Source organism: Heteronotia binoei, chromosome 4 (genome assembly GCF_032191835.1).
Source record: "Heteronotia binoei isolate CCM8104 ecotype False Entrance Well chromosome 4, APGP_CSIRO_Hbin_v1, whole genome shotgun sequence".
Taxonomy (NCBI): domain Eukaryota; kingdom Metazoa; phylum Chordata; class Lepidosauria; order Squamata; family Gekkonidae; genus Heteronotia; species Heteronotia binoei.
In genome coordinates, this window is record NC_083226.1 from 151,448,300 (window position 1) to 151,470,404 (window position 22,105).

At 40.6% G+C, this 22,105-nt stretch overlaps 1 protein-coding gene across 2 annotated transcripts in view; it reads left to right on the plus strand.

Moving 5' to 3' along the window:
- Positions 1-22,105, plus strand: part of HCN1 (hyperpolarization activated cyclic nucleotide gated potassium channel 1) — a 280,618-nt gene that overhangs the window by 209,192 nt on the left and 49,321 nt on the right. For both annotated transcript variants that reach the window (XM_060236018.1, XM_060236019.1), the window contains exon 5: positions 16,388-16,534. In XM_060236018.1, the coding sequence (XP_060092001.1) occupies positions 16,388-16,534 (147 nt within the window). The remainder of the gene's footprint in view (positions 1-16,387; positions 16,535-22,105) is intronic.

Sequence of the window (22,105 nt, forward strand, 5' to 3'; positions counted from 1 at the left end):
TCATCTTGCACCCCTAGATCTCCTGTGAGATAGAAAACAGTAACTTGAGAGAAAGAAGTTGTGATTTCACATCAGTTTGTGGCTTTGGAGTTTTTCTTCTCATGTAAGTAGTCCACTTATATGAGCAATCATTCACCAAACAGAACTTGTAGCAGTCTCTTAGGGCATCATTTATCCCATGTTCATCTGCAGTACCACAGTGCAAAGTTTCTTAAATGTCCTTTTTTTTCCAGGGGAGGTATATATTTGACCTTTGAAGCAAAATAACATGCCAGTCATTAGAAGAACCGTAAAATATACCAATTCCATTTCAGAATAAAGAGTGTTGTGGCCTCAACTAGAACCCCTTCTAAACAATACTGTTGAAGTGCTGGGACTGTAACTTGAAGATGCACTTCAGAGAAAGTATCCCCCTCCATATTCCGTCTTCGATTTATGTAATATAGTTAGTCTTGGGAGGCAGAATTACTTTGAAAGCTTACTTAAGGAATATTGCTTTTTCTCTGAATAGAAACTCCACTCAGTCTAACTTCACTTTTGTTTTCCTACCATAGTTAGAGCTCCCCACCGATCTGGCCACCTATCTACAAATTAATTGAACCAGAGTACTTAGATTTAAAGCTGGAGAGACCCACTGATACCAGTGGAGTTTTCAGCCTGTTTAGTACCATTGAAGGCAATAACTGTAGGGTGCAGATCCCAGCCTGTTATTTGTATGAGCTTTGTTTTTAAACAATATACTTCCTCATGATTAAACTACACGACTATTCTCTTAACCACAGTGGTTTGGCTTGTATGGCACTGCTTCACTTAATTTGTCCCATAAACTTGTTGCAGTGATTCAGTCTAAGAAACAGCCATAATTGCATTACATGCCACTCTCAGTCAAATAATGCTAGCAATTGAAAGTGCCCCACAGAGTGGCTGAAGCCCAATCAATAGCGAGAAATGGCAGCATGGTAGCCTGTGTGTGGTTAATGTGTGTTCACCTTCACTGCTGCTTAGAATGGCTGTTTGGCTTGTATCACAGTTGGCAAGCACTCCAAGCCTCCTTATTTATGCCATCTCTCTGTATGTGTATTAAGTGCTGTCAAATTGCAGTTGATTTATGGCAACTCCAGTAAGGGCTTTCAACGCAAGTGAGAAGCAGAGGTGGTCTGCCATTGTCTTCCTCTGAAGAGACTTCCTTGGTGGTCTCCCTTCCAAGTACTGACCCTGCGTGGCTTCCAAGATCTGATGAGATCAGGACTATGTCATTCCACCTTCCTTCCCTCCCTCCCTTAAATTGCACAGGGAGAATAAGTAGATTGATAAGTAGATTCAGCGTAGGATTTCAGGAGGGAAAGTTGGTTCTTTCCTTTAGAATTGTAATGGGGTTGTGGATAAATATATCCAAACTCTGTTCCATACAGTGTTATTAATTGTTGGGTCATGGAATCATTTGGAGGTCAATTTTGGCCAAGCCCTTTGGTCTTATTTGGACAGCCAGACATTGCCATCTGGCAACAATACTTGTAGTGGAGTAATCCCACAGGCACTCCAGTTCATGGTATCCTACCATGGGCTGTGGGAAGTGTCTCCACTCTCCACAATAAGGAAGGTTCCTCCAATTTAAGTGGCTCTTCCATTGTAGAAAAAGCCACTTAGTTGGAGGATGTTGGATTCAAATGTTGCTTGGTAGGGAAGCAGGATACAGTCCAGTATTCAGATGAAAATAGAAGTCTAAATTTATTCAATCCAACAACTTCAATAAGGCTTTGTGAATTGGCCCTCAATAACAACGCTTTATATACTAATAATAAAGCCATTTCAGTCACACTGCTTGTTTATTTCCTGTACTCAGAGCTTTTTTTTTTCCAGCAGGAACACACAGGAATGCAGTTCAGGCCGGCTTGGTGTCAGGGGGTGTGACCTAATATGCAAATGAGTTCCTGCTGGGCTTTTTCTACAAAAAAAGCCCTGCCTGTACTGTTAGCCATCTTGAGCCATTCAAGGATAGGCATGCTATTTTTTTTTTCTTAATGAATTGCTCATACTACTATTAATATCAAAATTGGTAAGGATATATAATATTATATGAGTTGCCTCTGAACTGGTTCAAAATGTGACTGGACATTTATTGTCAGACCTGTGACATTGATTTCACATGTAGGGCTGCCAGACCTCAGCCAGCAACCCCTGGGAGAAATACTATAGAGTTTTTTGCAAAATGCTAGAGCATCCCCCATGTCACTTGTAGCATTTACCAGAAGTGATGCGGGTTCGCGTACCAGGGCCCTCACATCCTCCCACTTCAACAAGGTAGGATGCTGGCATCCCTATTTATATGGCATTTCACAACTTCATTATTGGTCTGTTTCTGGGCTCAGTTCAAGTTGCAGACTTTGTTTTTTTGTTTGTTTGTTTTTGCCAAGCAAAGATAGGCTCCCTGAAGACTGGGGATTTGAGACAATCCTCTTGAGATGTCTTTCCATGGAGTGAATTGCTACTCAGACATCTGAGCAGTTCCCCATCAACCAGCAGGATTCCAGAGAACTCAAGGGTTGTGTAGCTTTTCTAAAGTTGCTGCAGCCTGTTTGCTTACAAGCATACACACCTATCCCTGGGATGATTTCCCACAAACAAGTTGCTTACTGCCTTCAGCATTATCTCTAACTATTCATTAATTGACTTGGGATTAGCACTGCAGGCCTGAAGCCTGGAATAGAGTAATAGAGGATAAACAGGATCCATTGGACTCTGTAAGGATTCACTGTCATCACTGTTCAGTTATCTTCTGCATGTAAATCCACTGCAGTTCACCAAAAATGGGATAACTTATGGAACACCTTCCCTACTGTGCTCCCTTGAAGTTTTGCAATCAACCCAAAAGATCCTGTCCCTAGTATCATCGATTTCAGTCATCTGGTTGTTTGTTAGGAGCAGAGCTTTCTCTGTGATGATCCTTAAATTGCATAATTCTGCCATCTTTGTGGTCAGGATGCAAGCTTCTTTTGCCTCTTTAGAGATGGGTGAAAACTTTCCTGCTCTTCTCAGTTCTTGGAAATGGAGGCTTTGGGTCTAATTCTTGACACACTTTCATTTTTGTTGTTGACTTTAGATGCTGTTTTTTTAAAAAAAAATTACTCTGATTTTAGATACTAAAATATACTGAGGAGTTTTTGCATGTGCCTTTCAAGAGCTGCAAGCTACAGAAATTTTAATACTTGCATTTGTTGAAATGTTATTGCAGATGAACTACAGTAGCCTAGTTTAATGACAATACTAGGAACATATCTTTAAAAAGTCTGCATACTGTCTTCTGCTTGTCTCCTTGCCATGTCTCTTCATTCATCTTCCTAGAATACGCACATCAATTACCCTCCAAAAATGTTTTCTTGTTTCCAAAGAATCGTTTAATTTTCACTAGGTAATAAAACAATTCATCTCAATTACTATACCATACAAAACTTCTAATTATTGTGATTGAGAAATTAATTAAGTTTAAGTGAGTCTTCCTAAAGGAGATTTATGTTCTTCATATTCAGGCTTTTATTTTTTGATACTTTAAAGCAAAGTAAAACAAAACATAAAATAAATGCTTCTACTGAAGTCAGTGGGTATAACTTCATTCGTTGGATAAAATAAAGGTTAAAGTCCAAAAGCATTAATGCCGAAATCTTCTCTTTGTAAGCACAGGAACCATTCTTCAGAGAGTACACATATGCATTTGGGGGCAATAGTATTGTGCTTCTCTCCAGCAAACAGATTTTGCTGTTTCTACTCTGACTCCTTAAGAGATGCTGCATTGGTCCCAAGAGTCCTATGAAAATCTAGTTAATTCTGTTTGCTCAATAAAGATTCCGTTAACTAAATAGAAGTGGGGGGTGACAAATTTAATTGGTCAGGAGAAGCAATGCAGGAAGACATCAATGCAGAGTCTGTACCGTGAACACCCAGGACTGGATCCAAGAACATCCTTCCACTAAGTGGAACAAACCCTTGCTCTGTCAGTGAATGAGAGTTGTCAGATTTATACCTATAGAGCTCAAGGAGACTTTTATACCTAACAACTAATACAAGATTGTGCAGACCTCCACACTTCTGAACCAGGAGCAGCAAACTGAAAGTCTACCTTAACAGCTCTTTTCTATATGTCAGGTGAATAATGAAATCCAGGTTGACTTACTAAGCAGAAGATCTCAGCCCTCACTACATGGCAAAATCATGAGCAACAGTGTCTGGATGCAAGCATGCATCATTCTAGACTTAACACACACACACCCTTGGCCCTGGAGCTGGGATACTTATCTGGTCTGTAGCATCAGAGGGAGGGAAAGGCACTTAGGCTGCCTGCCTAAGGCAAGCAAGAGAATCTACAGGAGTTAGCCAGCCAATGATTGTAGGGGGAAACCTGGACCAAGGAAACAAACCCAGGTGTAGGGACTATTGGGTGAATGTGGAGGGGTGGATAATTGGCTTCTCTAGGACAGATGGGATAAGACCAGGGAGGGAAATAAAAGGCAAACTTCACACACAAGCTGGGGAGGAAGGAAACAGTGCGACACCAGAGAGGGTGGCAGAGCGCTGTTCCAGGGGAGCAAAGGAGGGACCTGTAGTGCTCAGCTAGGCCTGAGGAGCTCAACAAAGAAGGCACAAGGTGGGGGTGGGGTGACCTCTCAAAAGAGGGCTTTCACAAATAGCTTTCACAGATGCCCATGCAGACATGGGAGGTGGGAATTATGGATGTTCACTGTTCTCAATAATCATATATGATCATATGAAGTTGCCTTATACTGAATCAGAGCCTTTGTCCATCGAAGTCAGTATTGTCTACTCAGACTGGCAGCAGCTCTCCAGGGTCTCAAGCTGAGGCTAATGTTTGCAGCAGTTTAGCTAGCCTCTGTCTTGCACACAGGAATGCCCAGAATCACAAATGATCAAATCACAAGTGTTTCAAGGAAACATCTGACACCAAGTTGAGCCCTTCATACCAGCATAATTCAAGGGGCTGCACAGATATTCTTCTTCTTGTATTCATTTACCTGACACAGTATCTGTCTACTTGGGCACATTTTTATTAATATCTCACATATGCCTGAGAAGGACCTGTTATTTATAGCCCCCTGGACAATTTAAGCCATATCAGAACATTGTGACGTTAATGAAGTTTGGTGAATTTACTGCCACTAAGAGAGTTCAGGAAGGAAGTGATGAGGGCTGGGGCAGAAGGACTACAGATGCTGGAACTTGGATTATTTGAGAACAGGCACTTGTTGGAATTTTTTGGGTGCAAACTAAAAAAATGCATTCTTTTTTCAGAAGGTTCACAAGTGAATGTAAGTTGAAATGGATTGAGGGGAGTTTGCCTGTTACCCATTGGCAACCTTCTGATCGTCTTTTGATGTGTGTCTGCTTAATCTTTGGGAGTACACATGGGTGGATTGGGAGTTTAGCTGCTGGTAATATTTAGTTTAGGGTCATTTATCACCTCCTTCCTGGCCTATTATTGCCAAGTTCTCACACTGCCAGTGTCAGCAGAATTTTGTCCCAGCTTTCTCTTGGCTACCTTCAGCTCTCCAGGACAACAACCCCTGGAATTTCCCAGTAAATTAAAGCCCCATCCCCATGTAATTGTCAAGTCAGCACACACACCCTTCTCACAGTCTGTGAACAGTCCATTCCTTGGGCCACTTAAATTAAACAATAGGAACATTAACTGGGAATTAACATATTTATTTTTGTATATATTTATTTTAGTAGTTTATGGCCTGCTTTTCAAAGACTTCAAAGCAGCGTCCTACACAATTACTGGACTTGTAAGCAAATAGTCCTGCTTCTTATTGAATCTTCACTAAAAGTAGTAACAACATTCTAGCAGTCTTTTTGGGACCACTAAACAAGGCTCTGTAATTTCTGAGTGGGTTTGCATTTTGCTGAGTCTGTAAAAGGGTAAAAAGAATCCATTGACATATGAGTCCATTATACAGTCCTTGTCTAGATCAAACAAGCAGCAGAATGTCTTATGAATGTTAGTGTATTATGCTCTGTTAAGTCACTTACAACTTTTGGCGACCCTATGAATTAAGTGGCCTCCAAAACATCCTGTCATCAACAGCCTTGCCTCAGGGCTGGCAAACGGAAGGCTGCGGCTTCCTTAATTGAGTCTCATGCTCTCTTTTCCTACTGTCTTCATCTTTTCCTAGCTCTTTTGTCTTTTCCAGTGAATCTTGTCTTCTCGTGATGTGACCAAAGTACAGTAGTCTCAGTTCAGTCATTTTAGCTTCTATGGAGAGTCCAGGCTCGATTTGATCTAGAACCCACTCATCTGTCTGTTTGGCAGTCCATGTTATTTGTAAAACTCTCCTGCAACAGTCCTTTTCAGATGAATTAATTTTCTTCTTGTGCACTTTCTACATTGTCCAGCTTTCATATCTATACATAGTAATGAGGAGTTCCATAATATGGATTATCTTGTTCTTGGTCTCCAGCAAGACTTACATCTAAGGATCTTTTCCAGTTTCTTCATGTTTTATGCATATCCTGTATCATCTCTTGCCCCATGGACTGCTGAAAATGAGGGCCACAAAGTGTCTGCAGAAAGTCCTGAAGTACAAAAGATCCTTAAAAATAGAAAAGATTCCTACATCTTGTAAATGTAGATGGGTTAAAGAAAGCACCATCAACATAAACAAAGAAAGGAGCCAGGAAATGCAGCTATTGTCAATAAAATATTATAGCAACAATGGCAGGATATTCACTAGACTTGAGTGTGTGTTAAGTGTCTTCAAGTCACTTACAATTTATGGTGAGCTATGATTTAATGTCCTCCAGAATGTCCTCTGGGGGCCTGATTCTGCCCCTGGGATACATGTTTGACACTACTGGTTTAGACCAAGAGAAAGAGTGACTGGCCTAAGGTCACCTAGTGAGCTTCCATGGCAGAGCAGGGATTTGTATTTGTGTATCCTCAGTCCTAATCTAGCACTGTAACCACAGTGCCTTCAATAGGTCTTGTGTGAGCAGGAGACAAATATGGCAGCAGGTCAGGACATAATGAATGAATGAATGAATGAATGAATGAATGAATGAATGAATGAATGAATGAGTGAATGAATGAATGAATGAGAGAGGCAGAGTCGTAAATGTGCATGAGTAGAAACCCTGGGTTTCTACTCATGTACATTTTGGTGAATGAGTCAGGTTTGAATGACTGCTTCCTGATCTTTGGCACTGGTAGTATTTTGCCTTGTGAGACAGAGGAGACTGATATATGAATTGCCTGCATTGTCTAGAGTTTCTGAACAGGATCCGTCAGACAGTCTCTTTTTCTTTCAACAAATTAAAAAAAAGAAACCTAATGCAATGTAGACCTGTACTGACATTTTCAACAGGGCCAAAAGTACCTCCCCTTTTCAGTGTTTTTTCAACACTCCTAAAAATATATCATTGAATTATAGTAACATTCAGGGGTCGTTTTGTAGAAAAATAGGTGGTGGAGCTCATCCAGGGATTATTATGCAGCTGCACCTACTATTCAATGGACAAGGAGGTGGAACTCTCAGAAGGAGGAGAAGGAACTCTCAGAAAGGTTCAGCAGCTGCGCTCCTGTGAGCTCCCACAGAATCCGAGGCCTGGTAACATTGGCAGAATATTCACTAGACTTGTGTGTGTGTTAAGTGTCATCAAGTCGGTTACAACTTGGCCCTTGATTATCATTATCATTATTGATAAAATCAGATAATCAGATCTGAATGGCTGTGCAGTGGTGTGGCTCCTGATTTTGTTAGCTCAGCCATGTGATCAATCAGGAAAGAAAAGAAGCAACAAGAAAACACTTGAAACCTTAGGGTTTTGAGGGGGAAATTATTTTTACCAGAAAAGAACCTATGTGAAACTAAAAAATTGGGTCTTGTGATGAAAAAAATAAATAGGTAAATGGGAACACTAAAAAGTCAGTTATGAATCTGGACTTGCCTGGTTCAAATCTGTTCTCAACCATATCACCTAAGGAACACAGTTGTATCTCAGCCTCCATCTTTCATCTGCTACTTGGAGATAATAACTGACCGGCCTTTGGGTATATTGTATGGATTATTGAGGTTATATGGTGCATTTTTGAATAATTTGAAATGCTAGACAAATGCTAAATGTTGATAAGCATTAATAATGAAATATAAGTATATCATGCTCATAAAGTGGAAGATACCAACTAAAATCAGAGAAAAAGAAGAAATCCCTAAGAAAGAGCTGTGTGGCTTATTGAAGCACAAAAAGAAAACCAGTTTGTGAAAGATTCCTTCCTGGCCCATAGTCATAGATCACTACTGTTTTTTTAAAAAAGAAAGGAAAACCCAGCAGCCTATCTCAGATAAAATTCTGTTATCACATCAGCAGTACTTGCGCTAGGATGTCATATACACATACGGCTAATGGATTTGAGGAAGAAGGGAGCTGAGGGCAAAGGTAGAATGTGCCAAGAGAAAACAAGATTGGTGTTGGAAGGATGAAAACAAGAAGCTGAAGGGAAAGCCTATCAAATGCATCAGCGATAATGGCTGATAGCACCCTTGCTTTGCCCTTGCACAGATTGAATGAAATAATACATATGACTACGATTTAAGCTGTGTTTGGGGAAGGGTTTATATGTTCTTGTTTTTCAAAGTTACTCTGTCCCATACTCCCAACAGTTATAAATAATTTTAAAAGAAAATCTGAGGTTGGGAAAATGAAATTTGTTGAGAAGCATTTGCTAAATTCTAGGATTTGTATGTGTGTGCATGCCACTAATTACCAGATGATGTGCAAAATTATATACGTAAATAGACTTGGATTGATGTCAGGATTAAGAAGGAGATTTTTGATTTCCCTGGTTGAATGACCTTGAGGAGAATTGTTTAAGCGGTTTCAAATTAACATTTTAAATGAGGGATTCTAATACCTACAAATGTGTTTAGAAACCTGATTGCTGCTTTCAGAAGCACTTAGAAATCCATTGATGAAAGTTAGTAAACCCATTCTAAGCCTGATTACCTTTATTATTTATTTACCTTTTTTCTTAGGAAAGGTGTGGGATAAAACTATTCAGACAAATAAACATTGGGAAAGGGTTTAGAAGGTGGTAGACAGGTGGTAGAAGTCTGCAGATCAATATATGGGGGCTAAATAACTAGTTGGTGAGAAAGCTAAGAGGGAGAAAATTAAAGCTAGGATTGCAGCCTGCAGAAGAAAGTATATGCATTCAAATCTCATTGGCCTTGTACAGCACAAAGTTACACTTTAATGTTTAATGAAGTTACACTTTAATGAAGTTACACTTTAATGAAGACTTTAATGTTGATCTGTCAAGAGGCAGGAATATGGATAAGTGTGTCTTAAACCAAAACCATTAAACACAGACTCCTGTATTGGAATGCTAACAGCACACCTGAAAAAAATACACAATGAACTCTGTTACCATGTAAAGGTAGAAACGTTGGGTAAGGAAAACATGGTTGACTTACTACATCTTTAGAGTCAAATGTTAGAATATGTCCATGACTGTAATAGATTGCATCACCACCCACAGATAGTGATGCAGAGTTTTGCTGTTCTTTGTATTCTCTGTAATTGTTTCTTTGTCTCAGAAGAGTGTTCTTCAATATTCCGTGATCCTTGAGATGAGAAATTATAAATAATTACTAATTTATTTAACAGTATATTATAAAATACCAATTTAGCAAATATCAAAATATCAATTTAAAATGCACAAAATCCACCTTGCCTACTGCCGTGATGGGGATAGTTCTATGATAGAGGAATGGAGGTAGCAGAATTTTAGGTAGTCAGTCAATATTTATTACAGTCAAAGACCAACATCAGTTCAGAATATCTCTCAAGGCCATCTTAATTTATAAAATTCACAACACGAAAAATCTATTATGATTATTCCAAACATTTCCACTTTGGTGTAGTGGTTAAGTGTGCGGACTCTTATCTGGGAGAACCGGGTTTGATTCCCCACTCCTCCACTTGCACCTGCTGGCATGGCCTTGGGTAAGCCATAGCTCTGGCAGAGGTTGTCCTTGAAAGGGCAGCTGCTGTGAGAGCCCTTTCCAGCCCCACCCACCTCACAGGGTGTCTGTTGTGGGGGAGGAAGGTAAAGGAGATTGTGAGCCACTCTGAGACTCTTCAGAGTGGAGGGCGGGATATAAATCCAATATCATCTTCTTCATCATCTTCTTCTAATTACTGTAGTACATAATTTTGCTTCCATATAAGTTACAAGTTTATGCATATCTTCCAAGAGGGATTTTCAGGGTACTTCAGACCTAAAATTTGTATATGATTCAGTGGTCCAAATTTAGAGAGGAGTAGAATAATTAATTGCAGTCTTTCTTCTTGATAATATTCACAATGTGTGAAGGACTCAGCTACTTTTCCAGAACAGGGACAATATTGCTTTTGCACTGGTAACTGAGAAAATCTGCCAAATAATACTGCAGAAGGAAACACATCAAAGCCCTTTTATATTTCTCATAGATGATATTCGAGCGATATGGGGCTGTTGCATAATCTGGCCATGTTTTCAAACTACCGTAGTTAATGGAAAGCATAGCTAGATCATTTTGTGATTCAGTATCACTCAGTCTTTGTAATACCAGAGCCTTTGCTTTATTCAAACACATATCAAAAAGCTCTTCTGGATTCAACCCAATCATTCTAACTTTTTCAGTTATCTTTTCGGACCATATTGGGGTAAGGTTTGGAGGCTAGGAGAAAGGGTATTAAACTCTTTGGGTTTAAATGTATCCTTTACCAGAAGTAAATGTCATATTCCAATATTTTTACCTCTACTCTGGTAATAACAGAATAACATGCTGTAATAACAGAATTTCTAAATAGTTAGGTAATGGGCACTGGTCCCACCTTTTCTCCAAGTGGATACTGTGCATAATAGCAGTATTGGTTTGATGAAGAGGAAAATCCAAAGGAGCCCTTATCTATTCTGGATAAGCTTGAATCCCATCCTTTAACTGAAGTTTTGAATTATTTAATGGGGTTAATCACTGGTTGGAGTTGTACATTGCAGCATCACATAACAGGTGAGGAATGTATGGGCAGATGGGTGTTTAGGGAGCAGATGAAACTGGGATTTCAGACTCCTCATTTGAGAAGGCTGAACCAGAAAATGCATATTTGAAGACCAAAAACCCAGTCTCTTCCTCAAAGACATATGCAAGAAACAGCTCATCAAATTGCATTTCAAATGGATTCCAAGAACTGAGAGTCCTATAAGGGTGGGTTCCTCTAACTGAAAATCTGAGATTGGACCATGACTTGGAACAGTCTTTTCCTAGTGACTACTTTTTAGAAGCAGTAGCCTGGGATCACTGCAGAGGTGTATCTGAAATTAGGATATTAGAATTTTGGTAAATTATTCCTAAATAAAGATAGATTGCTATAGAAATTGACAGCTTATTTCAGTGCCATTTATATAACCTTGGTAGTAAGTCATAACTGTTTTTGAATTTTTCATCTTTCTAAATTAGGTAACACCTCCTCCCCCCAAAAAACCCTTCCCTGTGAAACTCATGTGTTTAAACCCAGAGCACCCAGCTATCCATCTTGAGTAATTAGTGCAATATCAGCCACAATATCCTGACAGCAAACGTGCTCCTTTTACAACATCTGGTGTTGGGACTAAACTGTGACCTTTTTTATAGCGACCTTTTTGGTTTAATCCCTTTTGAAAATAAATCTTATTAGGAATGAGTCAGCAAATGGCTGTCCTGTGTTTCCTGATTATACGGGATGTTTTGAGGCAGTAGGAAATAAGCTTGTTTTTTCAGCCATTTCATATGTTTCATATATATCTTAATGGGGTGAGGTGTTTTTTGAATTAATCATGTCTATGATAAAGGGTCTTCTAGGAACATAATCCGGATATACTGAAAACAGTATGTTTTTTCTATAGGCATGGAATAAACAGAATTGTATTTGAAAATGTTATATCTTTTAGTATTGTCAGAATTAAAAACCACAAAAGCAATGGAAGGGTCTCAGGAAAGAAAAAGTGAACACAATAGCACCCTATAGCATTGCTGTAGGTGCCAGCTTGGTGTAGTGGTTAAGTGTTCTTACCTGTGCGAATCTGGTTTGAGCCCCACTCCTCTACGTGCAACTGCTGGAGTGAATTTGTCAGAGCTGTTCTCTCAAGGGCAGTTCTCAAAAGAGCTCTCTCAGTCCCACCCTACCTCACATAGTATCTGTTGTGGGGGGAGGAAAAGAAGGAGATTGTAAGCTACTCTGAGACTCGAAGTGAAAGATGATATATAAATCCAATATCCTCCACCTCCTCTTCTTTTGCTGCTTCTGCCGCCGCCAAGATTTTATTATTTTTTCTTGCTGGAAGGAAGAGAACAGAGAGTGGAACATCTTAATTTCCATCCAGCAACCATGTCATACCTCTCCTTGCCATCAAGTTAATTTACGGTGACTCCATGGTATTTTCAAAACAAGAGACATTCAGAAGTGGTTTGTCATTGCCTGCCTCTACATAATGATCCTGGTATTCCTTAGATATCTCCAATCCAAATACTGAGCAGGGCTTATTTGTGTGTGTGTATGTGCCACTAATTTGTGTGTGTGTGTGTGTGTGCGCCATGGCTTAATTTCTAGGATCTGACAAGATAGGGCTCTCCTGGGCTATCCAGATCATGCACACCCTAGAAGGGGGCTAGTTAATGTTGCTGGTGGGCCTTGAGTGGAGGAGACACCCAGCATGGAAAGGATGCTGGATATCTTCACCATCCAATATCATTGCACCTCTACAGCCACAATTCCTACTGTTGGTCTCCGTCATCATACCTGATGGGGTGTGGGGCAGTGATGCCACCTTCCCAATCTGCAGTGCCTTCCACCATAACAACCTGTGGCCAGGTGCTTATTCCTCTGCCTCCAGGGCTGGCACAGGCACACTCAGCCCATGGGCCCAGGGCCTGCTATGCAGAGGCAGGCACAGTCTACCAGCCTGGCCAGGTGCTGGAAGGGAGTCCTAGGGGAGGTGCCATGTTCATTCATGGCCCAGGTAAAGAGATAGTGGTGGGAGAGCAGGACAGGCCCTCAACAGGGTTCCTGCGGGAAGGTCACTTCAGCTCTCCATCAGGGAGGTGCCAGGGGCCAGACTACCCAAGCAGCCACTGAGCCTGCCGTGCCAGAGCTTGCTGAAGAAAGGAGAGGTGGGCCTGCAGGGGAAGGGAGAAAGAGGCTCCTCTGCATGTGCTTGGAGGCAGCAGGGCTGGAGAAAAGTCAGTCCATAGTGCATCAGGTGGTGCTGGCCGAAGCTGGGTAGGCTTCCCAATCCCCAGGTCCCAGCGGGGGATCCCCTGGTTTTATAGGCTTCCCCCCTCCCCCAGCCAACTGGCCGGCGGGGGAAGCTCCACCCCCACAGCCATTATGCACCTCCAGGAACGATTCCCATAGGGAATGATGGGGAATTGATCCGCGGGTGTCAGGGGCTCTGGGGGGGGCTGTTTTTTCAGGTAGAAGTGCCAAATTTTTGACATAGCATCTAGTGCCTCTCCCCAAAATACCTCCCAAGTTTCAAAAGGATTGGACCAGGGGGTCCAATGTTATGAGCCCCAAAAGAAGGTGCCCCTATCCTTCATTATTTTCTATGGAAGGAAGGCATTCTAAAAGGTGTGCTGTCCCTTTAAATGTGATGGGCAGAACTCCCTTGGAGTTCAATTATGCTTGTCACACCCTTGCTCCTGGCTCCGCCCCCAATGTCTCCTGGCTCCACCCCCCAAAGTCTCCTGGCTCCACCCCCAAAGTCCCCAGATATTTCTTGAATTGGACTTGGCAACCCTAAAGCTGGGGTAAGGAACTATTCCGTCCTCTCCCTCCCCAACTCATTTAATTTAATTTAATGATTGCCCTGGGACACATACACACACACATGCACCAAAAAATCCTGAATGATTACTGCCATTTAGTCCTAGACTAAATGAATGATCACGACCATTTAGTCTTGGACTGCCAATAAGATAGAATGGTCTGTTTGCTGCCATCAGTGGCCAATAGCCACTTCACTGTGAGCAACAGACTTTTAGAATAATGGTCCATCATTTCTTCGAAGAGCTGCCTGCACATTCTGCTTATCTGTTACTTAAATTTTAGAAGTTTTATCAATATGATTAGTTTATCTCAATTATAAAGGCTTTGACCATTTCACCAGGTCAAAAGAGGTTTTGTTAGGGAGATGTATTTTAGCACTGAAGGAAAATTACGTTTAGGGTGAAAATTATTTGTGTCAGGCTATCATTTAGAGTAGTCAGAAGCATCCAGTTTTCAAATTGGGATGACAGAGTTAACTGTTTCCATCAATGTTGTTTAATTTGTGTATTGAGATTTGTGCAATCATTGTTTAATATCTAAAAAAACAAGTTTAATGTAAGTTATTATAAACTAAACTGTGCTATATGCATTTGTATAGGAATCTAAATATTTCCAATAAGCACCTAATAAAGATTTTCTGAGAAGATACATAGATAGAAATCAACCAAAGAAAATACAAACTAGGGATAAATGTGGATACAACAAAAATGGAAACTGGAAACATTTTCCTATTTTTAAATTGAAAAGCAACATGAAAAAACAATATCATTGGTGTAAAGGCAGATATTGGGTCCGCTTTGTCCAGCGGAAAGATTGTCCCAGAGATCATAGGACCTGCCTGGACATTAATTCCAAACCAAGTTCAGGTAAAAGTTATGTGCTGTATTGTATTTAAGAAGCACAAGAAAAAAGTTAGTTTAGTGGATCTTTCCCTCCCCACTTCTTCCTGAAGGAAAGTGAGATAAAAATGTACTAAGATAAATGAACAAATAACAAAATGCAGAAAACAGTCAGCTCCCACCATGTCATCACTCGTGTCAATGATAACAGATCTGAGTCATTTTATTTTCAGATATGACAGAGTAAATGAAGGATTATGGATTTTCTAAAGGAAGGTAGATTTATTACCAGGAACAAAATGAAGTACAAAATGCAGAACCACTTTCTGGCAGTTTTTTTCTCTACTTATGAATTAGACATCAGATACAAGAAATTCCAAGGAATTCTGATTTAACCGTAAATCTTAGAAAACTGGAAAGACTTTTAGCATTTTCAATAAATTGTAAATGATTTCTCCCCCAAGAAGAACCAGTTCAAATGAGAGTTTTTGTAAATGGATACATCAATAGCAGTATGGTTCATTTTGAAGGAACTGAGGCAATACATAATTCTTGGAGATAATAACCCCAATACAGACACTTGTTTGGTGGAACTGTAATACTTTAATTTTGTACTGGGGTGACTTAGAAAAAGATTCTATTAAGCCAACTGGTAATTATATATGTTTTGGAAAAGTTAATGTAAACACAGGCAACTTGTTGAAGAGACAGGATTGATTTAAGTAATCAGTCACTGTGTAAATCATTGATTTCAATCAAAATTTTCTGGTTTTTTAGCAACAGCTTAAATAATAGAGGTGCATATTGTTTGTTATCAAAGAACATACTGATTGTTATGCAACTAGAGATTTACACAGCCTCAGAGAATACACCATAATTTTCATAAATATGCAAGTTACAGAACAATGCTAAACAGAGGACTTAGCCTTAACAATGGACTTAGAAGGACTTTGTTTAGGATTGAAAAGTAAGTACTGTTTTAGAAAATGATAAACATAAGAAGAGCCCTGCTGGAGCAGACCAGTGGTCCACAGTCTTGCATCCAGTTTCACAGAGTGGCCAACAAGTTCTTCTGGAGGACTAACAACAGGGCATAGAGCCAAGATGTTGCCTCCTGGCTCTAGGATTCAGAGGCTTAGTGCCTCTGAATGTGGAGGTTCCCCTCAGTCACCATGGCTAGTGGCCCTGGGTAGACCTATCCTCCATGAATCTGTCTTATCTCCTTTTAAACCTGTTTATTCCCGTGGCCATCACTACATCCTCTGGCAACAAATTCCAAATTTTAATCACTCTGTGTGTAAACTATTAAACTTATGTATAATGCTTGCATATAAATAACATGATGCTTCGCCAGATGACAGAGTCTCTTTATACTCTCTAGATATGACTTCTGTGTGTGTGTGGAGACATGCTGGTTGAATAAACACAAGAAGGGACTTTGTCTTTCCATCATCTCTTTATGCCTTAGTTTGTTCTTGCTCTTTTGTCATGTCATGCTTTTTGCAATGCCAATCCTCCATTTTCATGCCTTGCCCTTTACTTCCCCATCCCACAAAAAAAAGTTCAACCAGAAGCAATGACTGGAGGGGGGGAGTTGCGTATCATCCTTCTGATCGGGAGCAATCTTTATATGGCTCATCAGCTTTGTACAAAAAAAATTACGTTGATGGTTTTGTATTTTCTCTTTCTAGTACAAACAAGTGGAACAGTACATGTCGTTTCATAAACTGCCTGCTGACATGCGTCAGAAGATCCATGATTATTATGAACACCGTTACCAGGGCAAGATCTTTGATGAAGACAGCATTCTCAATGAGCTCAACGACCCACTTAGGGAGGTAAGAAGTGAATAATATTGCATGATGATTTGGGAGTGGCGAATTATTTGTGTAAGGTTAAACAATTGTTTCTAAAACAGATGATAGATAGATAGATAGATAGATAGATAGATAGATAGATAGATAGATAGATAGATAGATAGATAGATAGATAGATAGATAGATAGATATGATGATGATGATGATGATGATGATAGATAGATAGATAGATAGATAGATAGATAGATAGATAGATAGATAGATAGATAGATAGATAGATAGATAGATAGATAGATAGATAGATATGCCATCAGTAGGATTGTTAAAAATGATAGCTCTGGAAGACTTGATCCCTCTCTCTCTCACACACACACACACACACACACACACACACACACACACATATATATACAAAATAAAGGTTCAGGATATAAAACTCTGTAAAGAGAGGTCTAGGACAGGGGTGTCAAACATGCAGCCAGGGGCAATTTAGGCCCCCAGAGGGCTCCTGCACAACTGGCTGTCATCTACTTCCTTCTTTCTCTCTTTTGCTTCCTTCTGCATAACAGCTTGCTTTGCAAGGCTTGCTCAATCGCACAAGAGCTACAGAGAAAAACCTGTATTTGACTGAGGCTCCTCCCTTGGTGAGGAGGGGGGGGGGGCAGAGCTTGCTTTGCCAGGCTCTCTCAATCACACAGCAGAGCTACTGAGCCAAGCAGTATTGGATCTTTAATTGTCCTTTATCTGCTACCTAATCTTAAACACATGGCCCAGCCTGACAAGGTCACATTTATGTCAGATTTGGCCCTCAATAACAAATGAGTTTGACACCCCTGATCTAGGAGGAAAGACTGTATATTCTAGTGGCAGTTTTTATTAAACTGATGCTGCTCCTAATTCCCATCCCACTTTTTGAACAGATATATGCCACTTCAGATTTCGAGTAGGAAGGAGACATTTCAGTGAGTACATTTTGGATGAGGAAAAAGCTTATGGGGCTTTGGCCTAATTCTGTCAGAGTCATGCTTAGCCCAAGGTCCATAATGTCAAACAGATGAAATTTGTAAAGGGCAGCTAAAAAATACCTCAAAACACTGATCCCCAGTGTATTGAGAGTCACAAAAATGGAACCCATACTGAAAAGTCTCCACTTTTGTATAGCTCTACTACATAAACAGTCTATAATGCACTCAGAAAGCAGCCTGAACATGGAACGTGCTTATGTAGAGCCACACATTACACTCCAAGCTATGGAAATTGTGCTTAAGTCACAATACATCTGAGCATTATAAACTAGAGAAATTTGTATTCCAGGTCATGCTGTTATGAACATCAGTGTCATAAGAGCATTTGTTGATGTTGCCTTTCTTTCTCAAAATAGCTGCAAGCCCAGGTTAGCAATGCAGGTCACATGACTGTTTTGCTTCCTTTAAAGTGAACATGTGCAGTTTATTGAAAGATCAAGTATATAAAACAAGTAACAGCCGGAAATGTAGGTGTTCCTGAGCAGCAAGACATCCCCTTCTGCCCTCAAATGGTGCCTGCTTCTGAGCTTCCAGAAATTCAAAGAGGAGTTTCTTTGAGCAGCAGTTTGTAGAATAATTGGCAAAGTAAAAAGTAAAAGTAAATTCAGCAATAAAGAGCTACTGAAGCTAAATAGTATTTATTTCACAGTCACTATTTAAGATCTGGAATTGCTCAAACAAATGCCTGAACTGTGGAATGGATCACAAATATCTCTCACTTTGGCACAGACTATGACAATGACCAACTTAATACCAATGTTTTAAACTGACTTCAGAGTGATCCAAGAAATTATAAATCTGCCCCCCCTTTTTTTCTTAGGTGATTTAGTGGAAAGCATTAATAGCTATACATTGTTAAATATATAGGGCAAGCCCTACTGTGAGAGATTCAGTTTGGTGCCATCTCCTGAAATATATATATATATTTACTTCAGGAGATGGCACCAAACTGAATCTCTCACAGTAGGGCTTGTCCTTCTATATATTTAACAATGTATATATATATAACTTGTACCTGGGTGGGGCCCAAGTTGCTCTGTTCACATAACTTGTAATTGCATGTACTTAAAAAAGTTCCTTGCCAGAGTAATATCATTCATGCATGGCATCAGGACCCAACCAAATCTCAAGAAGTGGTGATCCAAATCATGCACTTTACAGATCAAATCACAAGAAGGCATTCCATGATCAAGGAATGAAGCAACTTAAAAATGTGGGCCCATTGTATATATGGGGACACTGTGGGTGAGTTATGTCAAGCTCGGTGAGTGAATCTATAGAATCTACCCACATGCCAAGCAGATCATTCAAGAAAATGAACCAAACAATTTTCTGTCTTTCTCTTGACCACCAGCAAATGCAGAAGAAGCTACCTTTTATAATATATTTTGTCTGTTTTAAAGAGAAATTCAGATATTTAGGTCATAATTCCTTGCATTCAGGTGTTATACACCATCAGCTGCCTTCACTACAGGTACAGAAGTCAGCTCATCCACCAAGTGATGGACTTTGCAGCTTGAACAGTCAGTCCGTTTGATATAGTGGAAAGTGTGTGGACTCTTATCTGGGAAAACTGGGTTTGATTCCCCACTCAAACTGGGTTTGATTCACATACACCTGCTGATTTGATCTTGAGTCAGTCACAAGTTCTCTCAGAGCTGTTCCTCTCATGAGCAGTTTCTGTCAGAGCTCTCTCAGCTCCACCTACCTCATAGGGTATCTGTTATGGGGAGGGGAAGGGAAAGGAGATTGTAAGCCACTCTGAAACTCCTTTGGGTAATGAAGGGCAGGGTATAAAACCAATCTCCTCCTCCTCTTCTTCTTTAGGGTTTTTTTTCTTCTTATAAAACTAATGATCACAGAACTTTCTATTAGCATGTCACATTCATTAGTTATAAGATTCGTAGCAGATTCAAAAGCTAAAATGTACATGCCTAATAGCAAGAAATTCAGCAATCATTTAATCTTCCCAATCTAAGTGTTCAAGATTTTGTTTATTGGGTAGCAAAGGTTCATTTCTCCTACGCATTAGCAGCTGTTCTTCATTTCTCAAATTTCACCTGGAAAAATACAAGTGAGCTACCAATCGCCTGAAGATAAACTGCAAAATAAAATGCTTCATTTCAGAAGTGGGCAGCTGGAATCATGATGAGCAAGAGAATGAAAATGATTATGCAGCATTAACTCTAGCAGGTCACTGCTGTGTCTTGTGTAATTATATTGCGATTTCATTTGTTGTACATTTTTGTGCTCGGTGAAAGCATTGCAAATGAAAAAGCCCTCATCAGACACTGTATTCATTGTGAAGGCTACATCAAGTGCTAGTGAGAATGTACATACAGTTATGCATAAAAAAAGCCTGATACAAGGTTGTAAACAATGTTCCCTCTAAGATGAGTTAGTGTGAGCTAGCTCACAGTTTTTTAGTCTCCAGCTCACACATTTTTGTCTCAGCTCAAGAAAAATGGCCCCAGAGCAAACTAATTTATGCATTAGCTCACAGCTTTAATGCCAGTAGCTCACAAGGCAAAATTTTTGCTCACAAGACTCCACAGTTTATGTAATGTACTGGGGTCGGGGCAGTAAGAGACCAGAGTCGGAGAGTGATTTCAGCAAGCTTTACTTCAGGAACACACACACACACAGACTGAGCTCTGTTTAAACTTCCCGCTCCTTTATACAATTCTTGCCCCCTTCTGATTGGTCCTTAACTATCTACACGGATTGGCTATTTACAGGGCTCTAAGGGCCTATCAGGGTACAGTATGAGCCTGGATTTTGATTGGCTGCTTATGTTTCAATCCTTCCCCTGATTGGGCACGCTTAGGCCTTCTCTGGAACCCTGGTGTGGAGTTCAAGCTCTGGCTTGTTCGGCTTCCCTCCAAAAGTAACAGTTCCCTCCAAAAGTAACAGTTCTCCCATTTGAGCCTAGGACACAACAGTTTAGATGGAACATTGCTTGTAAATGTGAAAAATATTGACCAATGAATGAAAAAATTAAGAACTTTGTCCATACTTAAGAGCTTGATCTCTGGGCCCAGAAAATGCTGCTGTAGCTGAGACCTAATTTTGACAAGCAGCCACACCGTAGAAATATGTAACAAAATTATGATACTGGCTGTTGCTTTTCAGTCCTGTTCCCAATCATTCCTCATGCAGGAGTTGCTTTTTTCACTGCTGCAGAGCTGACATTTTCTGTTTAAATCCCATCACAATGGCAGGATCTTGTGCTGGATCAATCGGTGCCAGCTGCCAGTTCAGGTGCCATCAGTGTATATTTCAAGTCAGGGTTTTTTTACACTCACAGTGAACGTCGTTTACCAATTTTTTGCCCATTCATCCAGTCTAGAGAGCTCCTGTTGGAGTTCTTCACAATGCATTGTTGCTGCTACCCTAACTGCTGGTACCCTAACTACCCTAACTACCCTACCTCAAGGCTAGCCCCAAATTTGAAATGATTTATGAACAAATTAAATGGTACCAGTCCCATTCTGATGCCTGTAGAATCCCACTGCTTATATCCTGGCCCGCAGCTACGGTGAGCATTTCAAGGTCACACCTCCTTAGTTGTGAGCTAGATGCCCCTTGCCCTGGTTGCATTCTTCTGCCTCACTACAGGAGAAGAAGAGCTCACCAGTGCACTTTGCACTCTGCAGCAGAGAAGCATTCCAGCCAGCGTTCCTTCCTCCAGGCCAGGTGCCAGCCAGGGCAGCAGGCACGTGAGCTGTATCAGGCAGGCAGGCCTTTCTGCAGTGTGCCTGCACCAGGGGAGGAATCATGTGACCCAATAATGTGATTCAGCCACCACAGGTCACATGATGCCAGGCATATTGCAGAGAGGCCTGCCTGCCTGATCCGCCCACTGCTCACCTGACCACTTGGCTCACTTCCCTGCCTGCCACCCTGGCTAGATCACTAATTAGATTACTGCTAATTAAGTTAGGAAACCAGCCTAATTAGTAATGTTGCCTAATTAAGCTCCCTGCTCCCCTGCTCAGGTGCCCCAGCCCCACCACTCTAAAATTTATGGCTACAAACCTCAACAAGAGGTTCTTTAGGTCCTTTAATGTTTTTAGCAACGCACTATTCTTACTCATCCACCATCAGCTGACTTTTTTTTTTTACTAGGAAAGGAAATGAAAGGTCCCCTGTGCAAGCATTTCCGACTCTGGGGTGACGTTGCTTTCACAACGTTTTCACAGCAGACTTTTTACAGGGTGGTTTGCCTTCCCCAGTCTTCTACACTTTCCCCTCAGCAAGCTGGGTACTTATTTTACCGACCTCAGAAGGATGGAAGGCTGAGTCAACCTCAAGCCAGCTATCTGAAAACCCAGCTTCCACCAGGGATCAAACACAGGTCGTGAGCAGAACTTAGGACTGCAGTACTGCAGCTTTAATACTCATAAGAACATAAGAGAAGCCATGTTGGATCAGGCCAACAGCCCATCCAGTCCAACACTCTGTGTCACACAGTGGCAAAAAAATTTATATATACACACACACTGTAGCTAATAGCCACTGATGGACCTCTGCTCCATATTTTTATCTAAACCCCTTTTGAAGGTGG